Below are 14,714 nucleotides of genomic sequence, written 5' to 3' on the forward strand. Positions count from 1 at the left end.
TGCAAGCTTATTGTGTGGTGTTTCTTTAAAAAAAAAAAACAAACAAACAAAAAAAAAGGTTTTATTTAATTTAAATATTTTAGAATAGTCTCGTAATGTCATTACTATTCCAAGAAACCACAGACCAGACTGTTGTGATTGATCAGTTATTACATAGGCTAGCAGATTTAATTGGATTCCAACAACACATCCATGATTACAATCATAATACAGTGATAGTGACAAACAATCTTCAGTCAAAATTGTGCTTTCACATTAGGGTACAAATTAAGAAAAACATTCTTTTTTTTTGTTACATTGTTATCTTTTATTGAAACATTTTATATGAGTGTCCTAAATGACGTTACAATTGCAAGAAAACATAGGCCAGACTCTGTTGTGATTTCTCATTTATTACATAGTTAGTAGATTTTATTGGAATCCAACAACACATCCATGATTACAATCATAATACAGTGATAGTGACAAACAATCTTCAGTCAAAATTGTGCTTTCACATTAGGGTACAAATTAAGAAAAACATTCTTTTTTTGTTACATTGTCATCTTTTATTGAAACATTTTATATGAGTGTCCTAAATGACGTTACAATTGCAAGAAAACATAGGCCAGACTCTGTTGTGTTTGCTCATTTCTTACATAGCTAGTAGATTTTATTGGAATCGAACAACACATCCATGACTACAATCATAATACAGTTATACTGACAAACAATATGACATCAAAATTGTGCTTTTGCATTGGGTTATAAATTAAGAGAAACATTCAACGTTTAAAATCAAAGGAAAATGTCTCTGACGTTCATTTTTTCATGTCACACCTCCACCTGTCTTCCCTTTTAGGACAGATCCATAAAAACAGTCAACAGATTGCCACATCTCCAGGCAGTGTAGTGTCTCAGATCCCCTGCTATTCCAGGACAGTCCACAAAGACAACATTTGGGCGTGCACAGGACTTCCTCCGGTGGCTTGCACATGCTGCAGCTGACACAGGGCAGATTTTACTCCCTTCTGTCTGTTTGACTTCATCCTCTCAGGCTGACCCACTTCCTTTTCTCAAGTGTCCCAGCTGTGATCACTGCCCTCTGTCATTTGGAGGTAGGAGCTGATGGCCTCCCTCAGCCCTTCACTCACCAGAGAGTTGTCGGACTGAGTTCTCTTCCTCCTGAGTATCACCGACCTGAAGGGGGGGACAGTGATCCATTTAAAAATAATATCCCAAACATGCATGCACTGTCAAGAATTTTTTTTAATAACGTGTAAACATGGACTAAAGCTGCACAGCCCTAAACAGTTGAATTTGTTACAGGCAATATTTGCCAGCCTGAACATCTTGCCTTCTGTTTGTAGGCTACACATCTGCCCCACACAGTACAACCACAATCATATATGTTGGCATGTGTCTCGATACTGTATTCACACTCCTCTCGCTAGTTTACCCCACACTAAATCACACAATAACGTTGAGTTGAATCAACACTTTCTGAGTGTGGACAAAAACTGAAAATAAGTTTCAATAAGATTTAGTCTCCACCTGGTACTTTTTGTCACTGGAAACCAAGCAACACAGCGACACCTTGTGGCAGTCATCGGCAGAAGCAAAGCCATTGTGAATTTTCCTCACCTGCTAATTTCCTTCCAGTTGACTGTGGGCCTCCTGACAGTTACGGGAACAGGCCTTGCCTCTCTGGGATTGTCTAAACCCTGGATGAAGCAAGGACCTGTCAGCTGACAGCACAGCCCGTCTGTAGATTCTGTAGGAGGAGGCAGCATTTTAATGGAATTCATTTAGAGTTTGGCATGTTAAGGCAAAATAAGAGTGTGTGACAGCCTCAGTACAAACCTGAATAGTGTTCCACGAGGTGATGGAGTGAGGGGAATGTGAGTCCTGGAGATATGTAGACCCAGCCGTTGGGGAGGTGAGAGATGCGGTAGTGCTTCACAGGGTTCACGTCTGACGAGTTCATTCTCCTCAGGATGGACAGCGAGTGGCTGTCTAAAGACAGAAAAAGCATGCAGATCCAGCATTTAAAACAGGTTGAATTTGATCCCTAACATAACAGGTGGTTTATTGCATTGCTGTTCATATTCACCATCCAACTTGAACCATGATCAAATCTGTTCCTAAGCCAAATCAAATAATCATAATGATACTCTTCATACACTTCAGGAGTGTATTGCACTGTATTCTTTTAAACGATTTTTGCCACATATCACACACAGTGTGTAATGTTGCATATAGAATATGAGCTGTGGTGGAAGAGGTTTTCAGGTGAGGTTTTTACCAATACTATAGTAGAGGAAGATTAAAGTCCTGCATCCATAAGTAGGAGTGCAAGTAACAAATAAGTGCATAAAAACAAAGCAGAATTAGTCTGATAGCAATGTTTTTAGATGTTTTCTATTGATATTACATTTAAACTGTTTCTGCATATGCTTTTGGGAGTTGTGTACTGAAAAACAGAAATCGTGGCAGCCCTAGTTTGTATACATGTAACTAGTGTACGACATTTAAAAGTCTCAATTTGAAAGAAAATGGACAACTGAACTGATGATGAATACAAAATAAAAATAGAAATGATTGCATTTAAATTAATTTAGTCATATTACATCAGAGATTAGACTAGGGTTAAATGTGTTACATTATAAAAAATGTTTTAAAAAGCCACCTTCCTACTTACCTCTGTTTGTCTCTGACTCCCGGATTAAGAAGGTTCCAGTCTGGTTGTGAGGATGCTTGAGCAGCTCCTCTGCCTTGTACCTGCTGATGCCTGTGAACAGCCACCTGGAGAAACAGAACCGTCACACGTTCAGACCAGTGAGACACACAAAAAACATGGTTCATTTTTCTTTTTAAGTTTGGAAAAATCCACTGGTAAAACACTAGAGCAGATTCACCACCGGGGGAGGACTGAAACTGTTGGAGGCAGAGGCCGATCATGTCATTGGAGAGAACAAAGATCTTGTTCCAAACATCTGTCTCCGCTGAGGTGGAGATCACCTACACAAAGACTCCTCCCACCTTTCATGGAACTCCCCTCCTCTCATCCTTTCTCTATTTTTGCACTGTTCATCGGCTCTGTGTGTGTCTCTCTCTCTAACTCTCTCACGCAACACACACACAGTCATTTGATAAATGTCACTCACCTGCATGAAACCTTGGCTGTATAGTTGGTGGGAATGTAGCTGTCACGGCCTGTTGTTGTGGATCTCACCATCATGAAATCTCCGTCACTGTTTCATTAAAGAAAACAAAGCGGTCATCACTCATTTGTATGGTTGAGAGCACAGGTGAAAGTGAAACTTTTGAAGCTGTTTCTCTTACTCTGATATGATGAATAATCTTTCTCCCATGTGCATGGACAGTTCTGTATGTTCGAATGACGGGTAGTTGTGGAGTGATACAATCACACTTTCCTGGAGTTCTACAAAAAGAGAGAGGGAGGGAAACATTTCAAAAACGTCATTAGGGAAACTTTTTCCCTAATTTTGCTTTGCATATTTATACTTTGGGACCGTACTTACCTGGTAACTCAGAGTCAGGTGGGTTTTCAAGGACTGTCAGGTTGGAATGACATCTGGTGAAGCAGGTCCCCATGTTCGTCCGAATTCAAACTGTGGGTCGGGGCTTTCTGAGAAAAGCACAGCAAGAGGGGCTAAGATATGTACATATGGTCTAAACTCAAACATCATAAAACGTAAAATGTAAATATCTCACTCGATATCGCTTTATGACTATGCTACTCATCTATATTCACTGTAACCAGCCAGCTAAAGCAAGAAGACACAGGAAGGCGCCTAACCACAAGAGGCTGATATCCTGTGTGAAATTTCCATGTAACATCTACCAGGAATAAGATCTTCCTCTCATCAAAAAGAAAAGGTGAGATTTCATTCTTATGATGCAGACTACTTTTTATAACTGTCAGCACCAAGATGATACAAAAAAAACATAGATAATCTTTAAAACAATTAAAACTGAGATTTCTGTATTCATTATATAGCTATTTAATGTTATGCAAGTTAGTTGGTGACACATGACTCACCGAGAAAAGAAGGCACAAAAAATAAAGATAACTCACCTCCTTCAATACGTGTGTTAGAGCAACAATGTTCTGCACAGATAGTTTCACGGATTCCTCTCGAGTAAATTCCAGGTCTTCTTAGAATAACGCTTCTTTGCCTTCAGCACATGTGTGGCATGTGATGCATGCAGAAGCTCAGCTCCCCAGTCAAGCCTGCTGATCAGTGAGAATGACTGTGCTCTGTCCTCTGCTCCGTTCCCATGAATACTGCTGTGTTTTTGCAGCTGTTATTAACGTGGGCTGACTGAAGAGAGGAGGTCTCCTGCCTCGCCTTTATGTATGTCACCCGGCTGCAGCTTCCTGTGACGCGCAGGACTCTGGCATCCTGACTCAGAACACCTCAAGTTGATCTTTCTGATTCAGATTGTTGAGCTAATAGTACACCAGTTGTTTATGCAATGAACTGCGTGTCTACGTAAGCAGCATTTACATACATGTGTGCATGCACTGTGTGATGCAAAGTTGTGGTTTAATGCACTTAAGTCATTTCGCAATGACAGCAGCCTGAACCCGTCTATGACATTTTGCAGCCAGAAAAAAATTCTTATCAGCTCATTAGTACCCAGTTATGTTGTTATGGGAAAAGCAGAGAGGAGTCCAAATTCTGCAGAATCATGTTCCCTTGCCAGCCCACTCTGGTTCTTTGATGATTTGTCACCAGCCAGTGGTTTATTGCAATGCTGACACTGCAGAGTCTGTGAGATAGAGGTGTAGTAGCAACAATAAACTCTGGATCTTTAAAAGATCTTAGTTTGACAAGTTCATCATGTATTGATTCAAAAATGTTCAGCCCTAACGTTTGCTTTAATCTAGGTTTATTGCATGGCAAATTAAAAAAAACCCACACAAAAAATCCATGCACTGTGCAAGAAAAAAAATGTTCATGAGATAAAGAGAAAGATGTTACATCTCTCCAAGGTTGCGCCTTAAATCAGATGTACTGAGCTTCTGAGCTGAGGGGCAAAAAGAACAACAGTGGAAACAATAAAATCGGCAGATCAGAATGGCGCCGATTCACCAAAACGGCCTGTTAGAGCAGATGGAAAATTTGCTATCAGGAATTAAATCATTCCATGCCACGGAGTCTCTCGAACAGTTGACTAAAGTGCTTCACCATACAGCTCAGATTTCCTGATAGTGATGTCTTATGTGTAACTCCACCTTGCATGTTTACAATTGAAATTACTTTATTTCATTTTAGCATTTGGTAGCAAATTATGGTTCAATACAGCTTCACGGGGTATGTCCTTACAAACAGTCGACAAAAAAAAAAAATGGGCAAACAACAGTGATTACAGTTGTAATCACATCTGCGTGGGCACACCTCGCAACTTACTCAAGAGTTGAGTTCACAGAGTACCCGGAAAAACACGAGTGGGTGATGATTACTTTATTCCTCTTTCAATCTGTACATCTTAGTTTTAAGTTCATCTCATCATCTCAAAGCAGCTGATCTTTGTTTTTTGAATGTGTGCTAAATATAGACCGTCTCATCCGTGACACCAGCAGTTATCACTCAGTGAGGAAATAAGAGTGACTGTGGTTGGAAACGATCTCACCACCTTGACCTCACTTTTCCACTAACAAGAAGCAAAGTACAGACACTTATTGTTCTAAGCTATACATTCTCTCTTTTTTTTTAAATGCAAACAAAAAACCCCTCTTCATTGTTGTTTACATGTATCTAGTCACACACTGAGGTTGTGCAGATCAATGAAAACACCAGACATGCTCTCAACTTACAGCTTTATTCAGTAGTAATATAAATGAGCTGAATCAGCAGACAGTGAGAAACACCACTTGGCCCTTCAGTGACAGGACTTTACACATCAGATCCCATATGTTAAAGGTCGTTAAAACATCACTGAATAATCTTTTCAGCTCAACACAAACATCGACACAGTGCAGAAAGAAAAAGGACAGGATGAGTTCAATAAAAAAAAAAAAAAATCAAAATCAAAATCCAATCAAGGTTTGTGAGTCGAGACAAAACCGAATATATAATGTTGAACAGCAGCTTTCTACGTGGACCTCACTTGGCTTCACTAACAGTGCGCTACAGTGTGCAATGCTACTTTGTTGTGTCATTTGCCTCACTTTACCCGGCATCAAGGATTTACACTGCAATACTTCTTCTGCAGCATCTGTAGATTTAGTGATACCTCTCTGTACTTTGTGGCTGATTCGCACTGCGGCAGGTTTGATAATAATAAATGACGTGTTAAGAGTAAAAAAAAACACATGGAGGATTTCTACAGTGTGAGAAGAGATTAAGAAAGAAAACCAAGACAAAAAATTTTTAAAATACAAGGTTAGACAGTTAAAATGGCCAATCATATGGTTTAACAGTTTAAATATACAACACATCTGAACGTAGTTATGGTTTCTGATAGGAATGTGGCTTTGACAGTATATTTAATATATCTTATAATATGCATCTGTTAATATATTTATTAGATCCTCCTTTCTAATCACACATAAGCCACCCCCCTCCCTCCGGCATTGAGCTGCTTAGGAGCAGGATGAGAGACAGAAGAGAAGGGGAGAGGGCACATAAGTTACTACGTGACAGTGCAGGGGGGACAGAGTGGGCTTTAACACGAGACCTCCATGGTCTGGGGCCCGGCCTGGTTGTCCAGAGCCCCGGTGGCGTTGGCCTCCAGCAGGCTGTTCAGGTTGTTGCGGCTGCGACTGCTGTCCATGGAGGTGATGCTGGAAGAGGAAGTGGTGCGCGAGCGAGCCAGGCGAGTCATTCCTGCTGACGGCACTGAAACAGAGAAACAGGTGTTAATATTCTACTCACGCAGCACACGAGCTCAGCGTGGCGCAGCAATACAGATACTCCGATAAAACGACTGAAAAGTAACACACACACAAAAAAAAAAAGAAGGGTGCTTACCATGCAAACATATCTGAAATATGAAGGCTAATCAAGTTAAAGAAATGTGTGACAAAGAATTGCTGAATTTGTCCACTGAGAAAAACGACGAAAGCAATACAACAGCAGAATACAGCATTTGCAACACCCAGCAGGTCATGCAGCAAAATAGTACACCGACATAAGGGGCATGCCAACAGAAGAAACCGACCTCCTACAGAGAGATGAATGTATGCAAAAAGGCTCTCACTGTGGATAATATTAAGTGCATCCACCAGTCTGAGCTGCTGCTAGAAAACATCAAACAGAGCTCTCTGGAGAACTTTCTGCATACATTGACATTCATTCACTGTAGAGCGTTAAGAGGCCATTTTGGTTCAAAATCTCCTGGTTTGGCAGCTGCTCAACAATCTGGTACCTGATTCGTTGCTCAGGTGACTGAGGAGAACGTAGGGAACTGTAGGCAGTGATTGAAGAAGGAGAAACAGGACAAAGATAGACGTGTTGAAAAGGAATATCTTGCTCTGCTTTTATTCCAACTTGGTGCATTCACAGCTAAAATGGAGGCTTTTTCATAGCTTGGCAGTTGCTGAGGACTAGCAACAACAGGGTCAGAAATCATAGCGTGTGTGCAAACTATGTTGTTTATTTCCTGCACTCTTTGGCTCTTTCCCTCTGCATTTCACACTGTCGCAACCTGTTAATGAGGGAAAAGCAGCTTTCAGAAACATGCTGAGGTGTTAAGTTTTATTTCCCACACTTTCTCTGCATGAACACACTCTTTTTAATCTGCTCTAATCCTGTAGTGGCATTTACTCAGTCGGGGACTCGCTGGCCTTTAAAAAGCAGAACAGAGGCACTCCACCCAGGGGTGCCTCCCACAGTGAGGAGTTTGGGAACAACACAGAGTAAAACAGAATTGACACTGAAGAAGTCCACACATAGAAAGAAGTCTGTGCGACTAATGCAAGCAAACCTACACTCATGACGTCATCCAACTAGTCACACGGTTGTTTGTTTGCTTTATTTTCAGATGAATGACTGTAAAAGCTGGAGGTCTGTTTAAGTCTGCACAGCCAGTCTCTCTTGAAGCACAGCACACCAATAAACAGTTTTGGATAGAGAAGAAAAGCACACCAGGTGCACAAAAAAGTTTTTTTTCTTGTTTTTTTTTTACGCCCACTCTGAACTGAACAGGAAACAAGTTTTTGTTCAGCACATTGAGCGCCACTGTCATTTCAGAGCATGCTAGAAGCACTTACACCTCACCTACTGAGGGCTGCGAGTGCCACACACTGCAAAGAGCAGAGAAGAAATGGCGTTAGCGTTAATTGAGGCTTTTTCTCTGTGACTGGGCTCACAATAAAAACGCTTCTTTTCATGCACTGCTGGCCGCATTCCAAACCCCATCAGGGGGGGCGTATAGCAGCAGAGTGCAGCAAAAACAATCCTCTTTTTAGTGTCTTTTGTCATTGCGCTCACGTCAACAGGAAATCCAGAGAAAAACAAAGACAAACCTGAACCACAAAAACGTCATACCAAACAGGCTTAAGTCTTACACGCTGACCACTGGCTTGACTAGTTTTAACCTGTTTTTCCTTTAGATGTTTTTACACCTCAGCCAAAAAAAAAGAAAGACAAAAAAGACAGGCATGGGGTTTACTTACTGTAGCCCATGCCCTGAACAAAGTACTTGAATGCCTCAGCAAGCTTCCCTGGCTGTGGAGAGACAAAACATGTAGATTGAAGAAAATTTGGGCAGGAAAAAGCAAGGTGTCACAAATCTCAAGAACAAGAAAAACACACCCACCTGCACGACTTGTGGCAAGCCTCCACAATCTGCCATCTAAAAGGGTTTTAAAAAGTCCAATGAATACACTCCTTTTACAATGTGTACAATTTATTTTACATAATGAAGAAGCTTCACCTTTAGCAATGTAGTCTTGGTGGGATTTAACCTGGAGTTGCACTCCACCTGAAATGTCAAAGAGAGGTAAATAGTGAAGAGAGGAGACGGAGGGATGAATAACACCCACTCTTGGGAGTCACAAATCTCTCAGTTCTACAATTACTGACGGCAAATAACTCACCACAGCCTCCACAGCAGGTGATGTATCACCAACCACCAGCAAGGCAGGGCACCTGGAGCAGACGAGGAGTGAATGCGCTCAAGTCACACCATGTTCTCTTAAATACGTGTTTGTATCATTTCAGTCTCAACACCTACGTTAGAGTGTTGACCGTGTCCTCATTCAGACCCACGATGGGCCTCTCGATCTCAAGGTCTCGACGGCTGTTGAATAAATCAGGGCCGGTTAGTGGAGCTGAAACAATGCAATCTAAAGAAAATGTCAGGTAACTTGCCAGATATCCTAATTTCTTCTGTGAAATTTAGCTGTGAATTTAGGGTCTGGCTTACTTGAAATAGCGAACATGGTGCTGTGGTACTAATAAAAGTGACCAAAAACCCATTAAATGAGGAGAAATTTTACTAACTGAATAGAAAAAAAAACACATGTTCTGCATCATACTATTGGTAGGAGCCACAGAAGAGTGCCAGGTTGTCCTGGTTGATGTCTTGGGCGATGTGGAGGCGATAGGTCTGGATCAGCTCCAGATTATCTGTCAGCTCATCCTGAAGAAAAGAGAAAACTTGAACCGATTCAATAGAACAATTCCACACATATTACTTGTAGAGTGCACGTACAGTAAGTAGCATGTACTGAATGTCCGGGGAGATGTTTAAATTTGCATTACTGATCCAGATGAGCAGTTGGATTTGTTTGTATAGCCTGCTTAGCTGTCAGCTGAATCTGTCACTATCTAACCAGTCCAAGTACCAGGAAGAGTAGACAGACATAATTAGCATATGTCTGTTAGAATAGCGAGATGAGGCAAAAGTATCAAGGGAAATTAAAAAAAAAAGCCTCTTGAGGTTGAGGTACTGTCTCAATCAGTGGGGTTACATGACACTGAAAGGATCGGGTAATTGGCTAAATTACAATAAGAATGAGTTGAGCAAGGGTAATTATCCTTGGATATATGGCGGTGAATGAATCGGATCAAACTCAGGCATTCGAGAAAATGGCGAATGAAGAGCAAGATGAAGCTACGTCCCTCTACATTTCGTTTGTGATGAGCTGCTTATTGCACAAACGCCATGCACAACGGTGCATTCTTCATCGCGTTGTTTGTTTCTTTCTGAAGGCGACAACAGTTGTAATATCGTCTCTTCCGACTTCCGGTTCACGACCCTGGGGAAAAAATCTCGAGCATGCGCAGAACGCAAAGTCTAATTCACCACGTGCTTCACCGTCTGCAAACATGTTTAATTTGATTTTCAACCGAGTTATCTCGGGGTCTTAATCCGATCCAATTTCTTGTCAGATTAAAGTGTCTACATGCACTTAATAACTCAATCTTATTGTAATTTAGCCAATTATCCGATCCTTTCAGTGCCATGTAACCCCACTGACTGATACAGATTAGCTGCACCAAGAAAAAGCATGGGGCAAGTACTCACAGTGCTGAAGTGGTGAGACATGACGATATCCACCAAGTTACTGGTCCATCCAGATAGCTGCATGCAGGAGGAGGAGACAGCAACAGAGGACAAAGACAAGTTGACTTTTATCTTGTGATTACGGTTATTGCGTTGTGGCTATGTCTATGTTTACATGTTTTCAGAGATTTATTGGCTTACTTTCGATGTTGTAAAATAAATACACGGAGAGGCCGTGTTTAGGTTTTGGAAATTGTGAAAGATGGGAAAGAATTATCGGTATCGTTTCATGACTGTTATCACAGTAAACTACAGGACTGCGCTTGTGTTCTCTACTTGAAGCCCATAATGCCGCTCTGACGAGCTTGTTCTGTGAAATTACTTTTCATTAAGTTTGACTTGTTCTCAGCTTACAAAAAAAGCAAGTTCAATCAAATTAACAGAGGATTAAAACTCTTTCCTGTGTTTTTAATGCTGTTAAGTCAAAACTAAGCCAAATCTAGGCAGAGAAAGAATCTTGTTTGTCCTTGTACAACAATATAACATTCAGATAAGGCAGACAAAGAATGATGCTAACAACATAACATATGTACACCCATACAAACAGGAACTCTCTCAGTCATGTCCTATAACCCACTGGAAGTATGTTGTGGTGTATTTCTCCTTTGTAGTTTCTACAGAGAAATATACATTTCATTATTCTTTGTACTTTCTGGTCTTTTACACCAGCTTGAACACCAATTCTTATCCGTTTTTCTCTCGTTAGTTATTTGAGCTTGTAAAAAAAAAAAAAAAGGTAGCTTGCTACACCTTTAACATCAAGGTGAAGCCCAAATACAGAACATATCTCCAGTCTACTAACTGGCCCAAATCAAGCAGACTGAAACAGAACTTTAAGCATACAGAGCATAGAACGGTGGGCGTAAAATAGTATTGTCAGGGTAGAGAGAACTCAGGCAGAGGCCAGGCAGCATCGGAGAAAATATCATTAAAGCAGAGAAGGTTATTAAGTCTTTGACCACCAGAAGAGGACATTTAAATAACAGGACTTTGCTGTATGTTGCAATTTCTTTTCAGGTTCATGGTGATGTTTTAACACTAACCTTTGAAGCTGCCCAGTCAATCCAGCCTTCAGCACATGGGTCAACGTTGATCAGAACCAATCCCTCCACGAGGGTGGGGTTGTTCAGCTGGGAAAGACGGGATGCATGTCAGGAACAAAGACAATACGTTTCTTGCATCAGTGTGCTGCGGTGGGTTTCTGTTTTAGGGAGATGAATTCATTTTTCACTCTTGTTTAAAACTAATATGTCGGTTGGTCCGGGCATCTGAACGGGAAGGGTGATTATGCAGCTACATCTTCCGTGGTTTGGGACTTTCTGTCCATATTTTTGGGGCTCTATTGAGAGCCTATTTACAGCACAAACACACTGATACAACATAGTCAAGAGAAAAGAAAAATAAATATCTGTTTCTTTAAATTAAGACATGAAAGACTGAACATTGAGCCATGGACCCAGCTCTGGAATTGCCTGAAGGCAAACAGTGGATGTCTGGGGAAATAGAACATCCATCTTGTCCAGTGTCGAGGGACGGCTGCGGATGCTGCTTTCAGCTCGATGCAAATGCAGTGCAGCAAGAGCTGCTGTGAGTCTATGGTGGGTAAACGCATTTCAATCCAAAGCTGTTCATTTCAGAATCAAATTTTTCCACATCAATTCTAAACAAGAGCAGACTCTCCTCAGAGAGCCACTGCTCCCATTTTTCATTTCCACACCTCCCCATATTACCCTCCTCTCTTTTCATTATTCATCTCTCAGTGCTACCTCCCTCCTCTCTGTCACTTCTGCACCTTTCCGTTAGATTGTGCTTATTTAAGTTCCATGAGTTGAGCTTGGAAACAAAGGAAAGGTGACTGAAAAGGAGGGAATTACCAATGTGATTCATCACATGGCCAATGGCAGCATTGCAGCAGACTATAAAGCAACCTGATGGCCTGTGTGGGCTTGATGGGAAGCTTTAATGTTCGGTGTAACAAGCTGTCAGGACTAAAATCCTCAATTATTGCAGGCCAGACAGAGTGTCGGAGAAAAGGAGCAAGAGGAGAAAGAAGAACAGAAAAATGAAGCGTAGTAAGAGTGCAGAGGCTGCTGCTGCTGGGGACTCACTGCAAAACGGCTGAGGATGTATGCTCCCGCCCCCACGCCGATGCCGATCAAGCTGTTGACCCTACAGAGAAACCACCGGTTACTGAGGGACTGGAGATGACCAACCAAACCATTTTCACAACATCCATAAGATATATTAACAGGGGGTCACTCACTTCAGCTGAGTCATCACGGAGGGCAGCATTTCAGCCATCTCGTCCATGGTTGGGTAACGATACCTGGAGACGGTTGGTGACAGATGTGAGTGGCGAGGACAGCTTCAGTTCTTTGTGTTTTGAGTTAATCAGAAATTAATATTGAGCTCATAATAAATCTAAATACCTGAGGAACCTCACAGTTAGATTAGGCAATAAACTTTTCCATTAGCAAATGAGCTTGCTGCTGGTGCAGCAGCACTGAAATAAATGTGCTCCCGTTTATCAACACATGGTAAACCAGACTGACACCCACCCGCTGGGGAAGGGAGGTGCCCCCTCCTGCTGGCCAGGCGCATCCACATGAACCACTGCAAAGTGCTGGGTGATCTCCTGCATGTCCTCATAGTTGAACAGGGTGTTGAAGCAAGACTTGTCTAAATAACAGAAAAGGGGCAAGCAGAGGACACACAGTGTGTGATGGGAGAGTGCAGATGGTTGAAAACCTCAGAGGGTGTGTTGAGTGCAGGAGCAACAACAAAACTGGCTCATCTAAACCTGAGCACCGTCTATTGATGAGCTTATTTTTGGCTGGCTGACTCACGGTTGAGGCCGATGTCGTGATAGGTGAGGATGACGGGCCGGTTGCCCTTGGGAACGCCTCTCATTGTCACATGGAGTACACCGTGGGGAGTCTCAATGTCATGCTCCTGCAATTCAAGGAGAAGAAAAAATAGTTTTGGACCAATGCAACAATACCCGATGCATATAAAAAAAGGGGGAAGACTAAATATTAGATAGATGCAACTTTTAGTCAAATCTAATGAATAATTCTGGCTTTGTGTTATTCATAAGAACAATTCAGCTTGCAGTACTTTAGACCAGAGCTCTGAAAACAGTACAAAAATAATGTAAAAAAAAACAAAAAAAAACAACAACTTCTAATAAACTCATTGGCCCTTTAAAAAAAGTTTGATTCCAAACTCTGTTAGCTACGACATCTTGAAGTTTTTCCTTTTTTGTGATTCTTTGTAAACCTCACCAGTTAGTCATTTTTCACTGGACTGGGCTGAAATATTCCCTGGGATAGTTCCATCTACGTTTTACAGTTATCGATGAAAGTTTTTGCCGTAATCAAATTCACAGCAATACATAATATTCTATCGAGTTTACCAGAAACACACAGTGACTACACAGGTCCTATTATTAGCTACAGCTTAAACTGAATAACTTTTAGGTGTGACACACAGGTTTCACAGATTTTCAGCACAAATTTATGCCCACTGCAAAAAAATTGTAATTAAAAATTAAAGCTTACAAGGAAAGGTAAAGATGGTAACATTTAGTTTAATTTAAACTTGGGGAAAAAAAACACTAAAACCTGAGGTCAAAAAAATATTAGAAAAGACCAGAGTCATCTTGTAAACATGGGAACAAAAACATCCATTAGCTGCACCAGTTCTCAGCGGGTTTGCAGAAGTTTGAACTGGATGAGGTGAGTTATCGTCACACATTAAAGCGCCTCAACACATTTACAACTTTTTTTAAATAGCTGTACTCTGGGGCACAAAGGAATATGTTACAGTACACTTCTAATGGGGATAAATAAATAATGATAGTGTGAGTCCGAGTGCTTATCAGAATAAAGCTTTACACTTTAAAGCTATGGTAGGCTCCACCTCATCCCCCCCCCCCCTTTTCGTCCCTTTTTCTAAATACATCTTGTATAGATTTCTCTCACGATAGACGGACCATTTCACCCAGTATTACAAAATGTGTTTCTGAACAGGATTACCAACCATGTCTTTAAGAAGTAACGTGTTGATTATATCATGTCAGCCTTCTTTCTTGAAATTAACGTAATCCCAAGAGAGGATTGATGCGATTCCTATATTATCTTGATCATTTCGCAAAACTGAGTAATGTACACCCATCCATCCATTTTCTA

General features: G+C 41.2%; 2 protein-coding genes across 4 annotated transcripts in view; both read right to left on the bottom strand.

Moving 5' to 3' along the window:
- Nucleotides 1-156: 156 nt before the first annotated feature.
- On the bottom strand, nucleotides 157-4,363 carry sla2a (Src like adaptor 2a). Its single transcript, XM_075462022.1, has 8 exons — nucleotides 4,082-4,363; nucleotides 3,525-3,631; nucleotides 3,325-3,424; nucleotides 3,147-3,233; nucleotides 2,681-2,784; nucleotides 1,843-1,995; nucleotides 1,624-1,753; nucleotides 157-1,179 (listed from the first exon to the last, which is right to left on the bottom strand). Exons 2-8 carry the CDS (start codon nucleotides 3,595-3,597, stop codon nucleotides 1,056-1,058), a joined length of 771 nt encoding a protein of 256 aa, XP_075318137.1. The 5' UTR covers nucleotides 3,598-3,631; nucleotides 4,082-4,363; the 3' UTR covers nucleotides 157-1,055.
- Nucleotides 4,364-5,818: 1,455 nt separating this feature from the next.
- The window catches only part of ndrg3a (ndrg family member 3a), a 34,168-nt gene continuing 25,272 nt past the window's right edge, over nucleotides 5,819-14,714 (bottom strand). For 2 of the 3 annotated variants that reach the window (XM_075460337.1, XM_075460339.1), the window contains 14 exons: nucleotides 13,371-13,476; nucleotides 13,083-13,203; nucleotides 12,788-12,850; nucleotides 12,633-12,693; nucleotides 11,568-11,654; nucleotides 10,486-10,542; nucleotides 9,494-9,597; nucleotides 9,190-9,255; nucleotides 9,053-9,104; nucleotides 8,890-8,937; nucleotides 8,773-8,808; nucleotides 8,630-8,681; nucleotides 7,381-7,419; nucleotides 5,819-6,851 (listed from right to left, as the gene is read on the bottom strand). In XM_075460337.1, coding sequence (XP_075316452.1) covers nucleotides 6,679-6,851; nucleotides 7,381-7,419; nucleotides 8,630-8,681; nucleotides 8,773-8,808; nucleotides 8,890-8,937; nucleotides 9,053-9,104; nucleotides 9,190-9,255; nucleotides 9,494-9,597; nucleotides 10,486-10,542; nucleotides 11,568-11,654; nucleotides 12,633-12,693; nucleotides 12,788-12,850; nucleotides 13,083-13,203; nucleotides 13,371-13,476 — 1,065 coding nt within the window. In that variant the 3' untranslated portion in view covers nucleotides 5,819-6,678. The remainder of the gene's footprint in view (nucleotides 6,852-7,380; nucleotides 7,420-8,629; nucleotides 8,682-8,772; nucleotides 8,809-8,889; nucleotides 8,938-9,052; nucleotides 9,105-9,189; nucleotides 9,256-9,493; nucleotides 9,598-10,485; nucleotides 10,543-11,567; nucleotides 11,655-12,632; nucleotides 12,694-12,787; nucleotides 12,851-13,082; nucleotides 13,204-13,370; nucleotides 13,477-14,714) is intronic. The other variant, XM_075460338.1, reaches the window with a different exon arrangement.

The sequence above is a fragment of the Odontesthes bonariensis genome, chromosome 3, assembly GCF_027942865.1.
Source record: "Odontesthes bonariensis isolate fOdoBon6 chromosome 3, fOdoBon6.hap1, whole genome shotgun sequence".
Classification (NCBI taxonomy): domain Eukaryota; kingdom Metazoa; phylum Chordata; class Actinopteri; order Atheriniformes; family Atherinopsidae; genus Odontesthes; species Odontesthes bonariensis.